Source organism: Urtica dioica, chromosome 1, assembly GCF_054948205.1.
Source record: "Urtica dioica subsp. dioica isolate 48M chromosome 1, U.dioica_male_clone48M_v1_H2, whole genome shotgun sequence".
Taxonomy (NCBI): Eukaryota; Viridiplantae; Streptophyta; class Magnoliopsida; order Rosales; family Urticaceae; genus Urtica; species Urtica dioica.
The window spans coordinates 11,248,073-11,257,614 of NC_142756.1; the positions used below are offsets into that span (position 1 = coordinate 11,248,073).

General features: G+C 32.6%; 2 protein-coding genes across 4 annotated transcripts; both read left to right on the top strand.

The window, feature by feature from the left end:
• Positions 1 to 1,058: 1,058 nt before the first annotated feature.
• Positions 1,059 to 6,077, top strand: LOC149407202 (putative NAC domain-containing protein 94). 2 transcript variants are annotated; one of them, XM_089626167.1, is made up of 3 exons: positions 1,059 to 1,358; positions 3,228 to 3,541; positions 5,036 to 6,077. In XM_089626167.1, the coding sequence occupies exons 1-3, from the start codon at positions 1,121 to 1,123 to the stop codon at positions 5,663 to 5,665; spliced, it is 1,182 nt and encodes a 393-aa protein (XP_089482293.1). In that variant the 5' UTR covers positions 1,059 to 1,120; the 3' UTR covers positions 5,666 to 6,077. The 2 variants fall into 2 exon arrangements, with proteins under 2 accessions (XP_089482293.1, XP_089482297.1); XM_089626171.1 differs by having other exon boundaries at positions 3,234 to 3,541.
• Positions 6,078 to 7,594: 1,517 nt separating this feature from the next.
• Positions 7,595 to 9,251, top strand: LOC149407203 (uncharacterized). 2 transcript variants are annotated; one of them, XM_089628066.1, is made up of 4 exons: positions 7,595 to 7,853; positions 8,394 to 8,447; positions 8,522 to 8,673; positions 9,109 to 9,251. In XM_089628066.1, exons 1-4 carry the CDS (start codon positions 7,762 to 7,764, stop codon positions 9,201 to 9,203), a joined length of 393 nt encoding a protein of 130 aa, XP_089484192.1. In that variant the 5' UTR covers positions 7,595 to 7,761; the 3' UTR covers positions 9,204 to 9,251. The 2 variants fall into 2 exon arrangements, 1 of the variants encoding a protein (XP_089484192.1); XR_016301599.1 differs by lacking the exon at positions 7,595 to 7,853 and having other exon boundaries at positions 8,347 to 8,447; positions 9,095 to 9,251.
• Positions 9,252 to 9,542: the final 291 nt, after the last annotated feature.

Genomic DNA, 9,542 nt, shown 5'->3' on the forward strand with positions numbered 1-9,542 from the left:
ATACACGATTTTGGGTTTGGTCGTATTAACTACAGATTCGTCGAGACATTATTTTTGTTGTGTTGTCTAAACGTTACTTTTGAAAACCCTGCGTTTGAAATTTTAGTCCTCTAAAATATGCAAGTGTCGTTTGGCCTGCAGATATAGTAGTCAATTCTCATACACAGAGCTGTGGACTTTTAAATTCTTTTGTGTAAATACGAAATTCCCAATTTTCAAAAGGCCGTCACATGTTTTTGTTTGGTAGATTTGTACAAGTTCACGTACACAAAATGGATACCCGATCACATATATATCTATTGAGTCATGATTATCAAAATATGACGAAAGACTTGTTCATAGTCTAACTAAAGACCTAGTGATGTGTACTCAAAAAATTAAATTGAATCGATCTAAACGATTTTAACAAAGTTAAATCGGACCGAACCAAATAAGAAAAAAAACTGAACCGGACCAAACCGGTTAAAACAGTCTTGTCCGATTTAAACTATTTGGACCGTTTAAAATCGGACTTTTTTGTACTGTTTTAAACCGTTTTAAACCGGACCATTATTTTAACCTATTTTTTTTTTTATATTTTTCTTAGATAGTAACCGCCCCGGTCCACTTTTGGACCGTTTAAAACCAGACTGTTTTAGACATATTTTTTAATTATTTTTTTTAATATTAACCGATCAGGTACGGTCTAGATCGCGGTTTAAAAATTTTAGATCGGACCCGACCGTTTAATAGTATAAATCGGACCAGACCGGTGAAATTTTAAACCGACCGTTGGTCTTAAAATCAGTGGTCCGATCCGGTCTATGATCTCACCAATTTTTCTAGCCACTCTCTCATGACCAAATAAAATATTTAATTAAAAACATTTTTCTTAAATTATAGCCTCACGATTGTTGAAGTCCTAGACTTGACCAACGAAACAGCCAATAAAATATTAATAATATTCTTTCTCCCGCTCTTTGTCATGCTATCAATAATGTCATCACAAAGAAGGTTCTACTATATTTGGTTAGAAAAAGATGGTATATAGTCTCATTTTCAAGATTACCACTAAACAATACATAGAAGGAAAAAAAATGAGATCTAGAGAGAGGTAGACTATATATTCAAAGAAATACACATGGAGGTGGTTTCAAAGAAGATTATTATGACTACGAGCAACGATAATAGCGAATACCAAATCGATAACGAAGAAGAAGATGATGATCAAGATGTTGCTCTTCCCGGGTTTCGATTTCATCCGACGGATGAGGAACTTGTAGGGTTTTATTTGAAGCGAAAAGTGAACAAAAAGCCAATTAGTATTGAGATCATCAAGCAGATTGATATCTACAAGTACGATCCATGGGATCTTCCAAGTAAGAAGGGGTTTTTTTTTTTTTGGTAACTTTACATTGCTTCATCTTTTTATTTTCCCCTTTGATGAAGAACTTCTAATTTCTATTTAAACGTATGTTCATCAATATATAAGCAAATATATTTCATTTTCCTCTTCTAAACACTATACCTATTTTTTCTTCTAATTTTCTCATTGATCAGATCATATGATCTTAGCTGGTGAACAAGCGATGAGAAGTAGATGTATAAATCCTAGGTCACTTTCTTACACCAAATACTTTCTGAACCCTAGCTTCAATAGTTAACACATATCCTCAAACCCTTTATCCCTTAATAATCATTCCAATTTCATCGGTACACATATTATTCTAAGAGCGAAAAAAGGGAAGGAAATAAAAGTGTCATCTTCAACATTAGAATTGATATACATATATGCGTACATCAATATATGACCGGTTGGACCATTGCGCTATGTATAAATTTCTTAATATATTAATAATTTGATTTCAAAGTCAATTTACGGACTTGCTATAAATATATGAATAAAGTGGTTCTATATAATTATGAGTTTACAGCGACCTTATACTTAACTCTTGAGAACCGACGCTCGATCGGTACGTCTAATTCCTCTGAACATCATTAAGTGCTATATTAATTATAGCATTTAGTACTTTAAGAAATAAAGGAAAATTTCATATATACTGTCTAGCATACCAAAACATATATGTATTGTCTTATATTAGTTATCATATACTGTATTATGTTATAAATAAGCAGCGAGAAGAAAACCGAAGCTTGAGAGTAACGATAAATCTGTTTTCTGCATTTATAATCTGGAAAAAATATCCTCTTTTATAAATTTATTAATTTAATATTTAAGATCCTTCTTCCACGTATAAAAAGCAATAACAACGTTCTGCGTATTCTAGAAAGAAAAAAAAAAATTGAAGCTTCGGCTGTGGTATGAATATAAGGTGGACAAAAATACAATAGATATTTTTATGAGCTTTGAATGGTATCAACAAAATCAGCCTTTGGGAAAGAAAAGTATACAATCAGAAGATCTTAATCGCCATTGACTTCTTGAAAGATGCATTATTTAGCCTACCATACTACTTCGTCAAACATGATCCCAGAAGTACAATAGTACATAATATGTATACATACACACACATTGATGCAAAAAAATAAACAATATATATATATATATATATATATATATATATATATATATATATATATAAACACACATATAAGTTAAGCTTGTGTTAAAATAGAGTAATTTATAATCTTTGCGGCGCCGCTACATGACTGTGCGTATATAATTTCCATACTAATGTATTAGTAGATAGCTATTTTTTTTAGTAAGGAAAACTTGAAGCTATGTTTTAGCAAAATGTTGTATCTGTATAGGCTCTATTTTTAAGTAGATCACAAGTACCTTCTGAATTTTCACAAAAATTGATGGATCCAACTCCAATCACCTCAACTTTTGCTGACTTTTTAGTATACTTAGTTAGAAACAAATACTATATAAACCTTATATAAATATAAAAAAATTAAACAAGCCATATGAAAGAAAAACATATTTTACTATATTTTTATAGATATAAAATTATTCATGTGATTCTGGTGATATATATGATAAATGTTCAGTAATTCTATTTGATATTTTCTTTTTATTTTTCAAAATTAAGTTAGAATTAATAAAGCCTTCAGAAAAAAAAAAGTCGTATAGAAAAAGTCAACAAAATTTGAAGCTAAGAAACTAAACTGTAAGATAAAGATGATTAATTGTGACATTCTCTATGATATTTTTCTTCTTTTAAAAAAATAGTAGTTTCACTTTGAAATTAGATTTGATTAATAATGTAATTGTGTTGATGAAGAAATAGGTAACGCTGGAGATAAAGAGTGGTACTATTTCTGCATAAGAGGAAGGAAGTACAGGAACAGCATAAGGCCGAATAGAGTGACGGGGTCGGGATTTTGGAAGGCGACGGGGATCGATAAGCCCATCTACTCCGTCTCCAAGGACGACAATTGCATCATCGGCCTCAAGAAGTCTTTGGTTTACTATCGCGGCAGTGCCGGCAAAGGCACCAAAACTGATTGGATGATGCACGAGTTTCGCCTTCCTCTCACAAACCCTAGCTCCACCCAAGACACTAATGCCAATACCGATAATAATGCCCTAGAAGCCGTAAGATTATCTCTCTTTCATGTTATCTTCTTTGTTAGAAATATTCATAACTAACCTATAACCTTATGAGTGAATAAAATAAAATAAAATAAGGGCTCATTAGGAAAATAACAAATTTAAACGTTTGACATTGCTAAATAGCCAACGTTTGATAATTCTTAAGTAAATAGCCATTTTTCAGACGTAAATCTTAGATAAATAGTTATTTTTATATATCAAACGTTGGTTACTTTTATATATCAAACGTTGGTTACTTTTATATATCTAAGATTTACGTCTGAAAGTGATTATTTATCTAAAATTTACCGAACGTTGGTTATTTAGCAATGTCAAATGTTTAAATTGACTATTTTTTTAATTTTCTGATAAAATAGACAACATGATCAATAATACCCATCAAAATTTCGAATGCCTAAAATACAAAGTCCTTTTTTTTTTAAAAAGGATTTTCCGGAAATAATGCATCTATTAAAAAAAAAAAGTAAGAGTTAACGTACGTTAAGCAAGAGGAGGCAGGGTTAAAATAACTTTGCTTCATGGTCTACTTGATGTCCAATTAATGAAAAATTGTAACGTTTGCAGATTAATTTTTTTTTCTTTATTTCTAATACGGTATTTCTCATATAAGTTATGTATTCTAATAGATCAGTTTTATTTATAGATTATGGGTATCGGAGATATGGGTCATAGATATATTAAAATCGCTTGGGCATATTGGTTTGTATTAGGAATATGTCAATGGTTGTATACACTTTCAATGGTCAAACTTTTGAACTCTCATTAAGTGGATCTCATCCTCCCAACTCGTTTTCTGACTCTTTGATATGATATATAATGAAAGTAAATTATTGGTCATTATTAATAGGAAAATTTTGCTTTAGTCAAATATTGTCTTCACACCGTATTAAAAAAAATCATGATCACAAACTAAGTAATCTGTTTATCTAAAATATATCTCTTATATATTATTAATGTTAAAAATGTATCCCCTAATAAAAATTTTGATTACATCTAAATTTATCAAAATAAGCATGATTTCACAATTTTTAAAACCTAATCTGTTAATTGACAAATCATTTATTTTGCTTGTTAATTTACCAAAATATAAGGATACTGAAAGTAAATATTAACATATTCATTTAAATTCTTCATGTTTGACTCTTCATTTTTATAGTATACGTTGTAAATTGATATTATCTATTTCTACCATGCCAATTTTTGTTTATTAACACACAAAAAGTATATCAAAATATTAATTAAGAGTTAATTTTTATAATATTAATACATATAAGAGATAATTAACCATAAATGGATAACTGAAGGTAGTGGGATTGGGATATATTTGAAAACATGATATTTTCCCTATTAGCGTTCCTTTATAAAAAAATCTTATGCGTGGTATAGTCTACATGGATACATATTGAGCCATTATCTCTGAAAATCTCCTAATTCTCTTAACATATCTTTTTTTTTTTTTTTTTTCTTTACATGCAGGAGGTTTGGACACTTTGCCGGATATTCAAAAGAATGACGTCACACAAGAAGTACAACAATATGATCCCAACAGATCATTGCAATAATGGTCAAACATCGTTGGAAGTGACAACACCGAAGAAATCATCATCGTCCATATTATCATCACTCTCCACTGCAACACATTTGGACGATTCAAGCTCCAAAACTTGCAGCTTGGAAACTGACTACAACAACACTACCGATCACTTATACCACGTCAGGTTGGAACTAAACTCCCGCCATAATCACCATCAGCATCATCTTGATCCACAAGAAGCGCTGTTTTCGCAACGCAACAAGAGATCAAAGGCCATTGATGATCGCGACCGCGATTGTGAAACGAGTAGCGAGAGCTGGTTTAATTTAGGGCAGTACAATTATAATAATAATATCATAAACAGCAATGTTCCTTTGCAAGGTCTTCCTCATATTCAAGCTCCAGTGTTGCCCGGTCCACGATACCTGAGCTTTATTAGCCCGAACCCTAATCCGGAGGATCCGTGTTTCCTCGCCAATGGAAGCTGGGATGAGCTCACGTCAGTGGTTCAGTCCGCAGTGGATCGAAACCCGTCCCAACTTCATGACACTTTAGATAAGTTACAACAGTGAGATTTCCTTAAGAATTGCGTACCTTTGTATATTTACTAAGTTTTTTATTACAAGCAGCTCAGTGTGATAAGTTAGTCGTTGTATTTTGATTGGTGAGATTAATTTTCTTACAAAACATGTAAGTTCCTTAATCTCACCAATTGAAATTTTATGACTAACCTGTCAAACTAGCTAGTTGCTGTTACGAGGTTGATAAATAGAAATAGTTATATTTCAGGATTGTTATATTATCATAGCGTATGTTAATATTCTCTTCCTTTAGTTAGACGTTAGTACTTGAAATTTTTATCTAAGGAATACACGTCTTATGTAGACTTGTCTCGTGATGATATGACTACTCCAATATATAACTTTATATTCATTTATATACTGTTTCAATATGTATTGATAATTTACCTAAGTGGCAATAGATATTTTCCCATGGGTTGATTATTTTGTAATTATTAGCATATTAATTTCCGAAAGATTATACGTCTTATCATATTTTGACTGACTGTACACCAAATTTATTAAATATATATATTGAATGTCAGAGATGTTTGTTTTGAAAATATATTGCCCGGCTAGGTTTGTTTAAACAGGTCCAATTGGATATTAATTTTTTATTTTTTTTTAACAATATAGATATTCAAAGTATGTCAATTAAAAACTTAACTTTATTTTTTAATGGCAGTCCTCCCAATTTTGACTCCAACCCACAACCGTTTACAAAAAATGTTTGATATATCATTGATCATGTGGGGTAGCTCGTGCATATCCTTCAATTCGGCATAAAATAATTATTTAAATAAATCAAAATAATGTTACAAATCAAAAAATAAATTTTTAATAGTGAGAAACTAGAAAAAAAAATCGTACTAATTTGAAAATCAATATCAAGAAAATAATTATACTTTTATTACTTGGGAGTAAACATAAAAAATACCGTTACTTACATAATAGGGATAATTAAATCGGTACCCCAATAGTTCACCATATTTTTAAAACGTAGCCAAGATTCATTATATTAAAAATAGTCCACCAAGCCCACAATAAATTTACTCTTTAGTTAATTGATTTATTGCAGGTCTGATGAGTTTTTTTTTTTTTTTTTTTTAATAAAATGAAACTTTGGCTATATCTTGAAAAAGCTTTGAGAATAACTAGTTGCAACAAATTCTCGTACACGTCGAGAGTGTTGGTTTTAGTTTTCACTCTCATTTTCAGGTCTAGGACATTTCCATCTCTCTACGAAGAACCGACTTCTGATTTTTTTTTTTCATTTTCAATTTTCATCATTTTCTCTCTCTTTCTCTTTTTTTCATACTGATCCTATCTGCTTGTGGGAGAATATAAGTTTACATTTCTCTTCTCATTTATATTATCTTCAAGGGACACAATCTCGGGTATTCCCATTTTTTTTCTTCGTTTGTTGCTTTCTCCACGTGTGGTCATAAATCTGATTGACACATCCTCACTAGGTGGGATCCGCCCACTACTACAAATATAGTCTTTCGGTGCGGATGACTTTTGGGTGCGACTTTTCGCACCTAAAAGTCGCACCAAAAAAGACTTACGGGTGCGAAAATTCGCATCCAAAAGACATTGAAGCAACTAAAAAATTTCGCTATTTTTTTTTAAATTTGGGTGCGAAAAGTCGCACCAAAAAGTTCATTAATACCTTTGGGTGCGACAAAGTCGCACCTAAAAATCAAGGTTACCTTTTGGGTGCGACAAAGTCGCACCCAAAAGTCCAAATGTTTTAAGCGGTCTTTTTCCCCCCTTTTTTATAAAATTTTGACCCGTCAAAACATTGGGTGCGACTATTCGCACCCAAAAATGCTATTGGGTGCGACAAAGTCGCACCCAAATTGTCATGTTATAAAAAAAAATTCAGTCCGAGTTTTTTCTATCTCTTCTCTCACGCTCTCATTCTCTCTCTCTCTCTCTCACATTCTCTCTCTCCAGCTCAATATATATCTCGGCCACAAGAACAACCCGGCCATACCATCATCACCATCCTCTCATCTTCATCTTCTTGTCCTTGTTCTCCTTAGCACGCCACCAGCCAGAGACTGAGCCTCCTTGTGCGTGCGCACCGACCGAGACGAGCCACGATGGCCGCGAGTCACCGGAGCACGCCGACCATGAGTCACCCCCGGGAAAAGGACGAGAGAGCACCGGGAACAAGAAATTTCACGAAATCAAGGTAAGAAAAGTTCTTACCCGAAATGGATTTTTGAAAAAATTAGGGTTCTTAGTTTGGATTTGGGGCTTTTGATTTCTGAGCTTGGGTTGTGGAATTTAAGTGAGTTTGAGCTCGTTTTGGTGCTCGGATTGTATTGCTTGTGCTCGGATACGTGAGTTTGAATCAATTTTAAGTTCGCTGTGAACAGCCTCTGTAAATTGACGTGGTCAGATCAGTACCGATTTAAGTTGGATTTGTTGATATTTTTCCTGGAAAGTAGACGTTATGGGCTTTCTAAAATGACCAAGAACATGTTAATCCGTTGAGATTTGAGTGAGTTATGAATTTTTGAAAACAGGGTTTTAAAGCTGAGAATTCTGAGCGTGTGTTTGAATTTTTGGCCGAAAATTGGAAAAAAATTAGGGTTGAGGAATTATGATTTGGGGCTTTTAATTTCTGAGATTAGTTTGATGATTCTGGAGTATTTTGTGGCTCGTTTGGTGTTTGGGTTTCGATCGACAAGCTTCGTTTTATTTTTTTTGACATCGATCTCACGTCCAGTTGCTTCAAGAGCCCTCCCCAGTTGCTTCAAGCCATCACTGCTCACACCTCAAGGTTGAAGTCTGTGATATTTGGATATTTGGATATTTCATTTTCTTTCATGTCTTTGAGTATGTGTGTGTGTTCAGCCGGGTGACGAAGCCTGGCTGCCGTGGGTCCCGCTTCAGGATGTCGAAGATCAATGCGGCGGCCGGCGGCGAGGGGGCGTCGAGCTCGGCATTGACGACGGAGGAGCTCGACGAATACAGCAATCTAACTGATAAGACCTTGAAGCAAAAAGGTACGTATTTTCGAATTCTAAACGATATCTATAGAACAAAGGTTTTTCTTTAGTACAAATAGTCATTGAATTATTATGTGTGGAATTTTGATCCCTTTATTTGGAGAAAATTGAATTGGTACACAGTAGTTTTTTGCATAATTTTACAAATTTAAAGAAATTGTATTTAAAAAAAAATCTAATTTATGACACTCTCAAACAGTAAATAATTTTTAAATCATTTCGCATTTGAATTAGCTTTGCTAATTTAATTTTGAACTGTTTGTGTTGAATTTTATAATTCATTGACTTTTGCTCCAAAAAATGGTTTAGTAACCAAAAATGCCAATCTCGTGGTAAAAGGCTTAAAACAAAATTTTAGATTGCTAATTTGTTATATTAATTTTATCACTCCTGGCATGCGGTTTAACTTAAGCTACAGTTTCGGCTGTCAAGGTCTTAAGAAAATTTCATGTTCTCACACCTCAAGGGAAGGCACAGGTTCGTCAGAGAAGTTGCAATGCTGGCAAGAGTTCAGCACAAAAATTTAGTCAATGTGAGATTTTTTTTTATTTCAATATCTGGTACGTTGCGCTTTTGTGGACAGTTTATCGGCGCAAATGTGAGCGTGATGTTATTGCAAATGAATAAAATATATATTCAGGGATTTATTTCTTTATTTCGTCTATGTAAAAGATATTTATTTCATGTTAATTAAAGCATTATGAATTAAGTATTTTTTTTATATTGAGAACATATATTTTTAATTGATGTTTTGCCTTATTGTTTTTATATTTTTATATTGAGAAATTATATTTTTAATTGATGCTTTGCCTTATTTTTTTTCAAACCCGAAATAGGAATTCAAATCACTTTTAAATAAAGTGACA

Bases quoted from the DNA above. Each gene is read 5' to 3' on its own strand.
- LOC149407203 (XM_089628066.1), top strand. From the start codon at position 7,762: ATGGCCGCGAGTCACCGGAGCACGCCGACCATGAGTCACCCCCGGGAA. The intron at 7,854-8,393 runs GTAAGAAAAGTT...TCTCACGTCCAG, and splicing joins AGAAATTTCACGAAATCAAG to TTGCTTCAAGAGCCCTCCCC. The intron at 8,448-8,521 runs GTTGAAGTCTGT...GTGTGTGTTCAG, and splicing joins ATCACTGCTCACACCTCAAG to CCGGGTGACGAAGCCTGGCT.
- LOC149407202 (XM_089626167.1), top strand. From the start codon at position 1,121: ATGGAGGTGGTTTCAAAGAAGATTATTATGACTACGAGCAACGATAAT. The intron at 1,359-3,227 runs GTAAGAAGGGGT...GTGTTGATGAAG, and splicing joins CGATCCATGGGATCTTCCAA to AAATAGGTAACGCTGGAGAT. The intron at 3,542-5,035 runs GTAAGATTATCT...CTTTACATGCAG, and splicing joins ATAATAATGCCCTAGAAGCC to GAGGTTTGGACACTTTGCCG.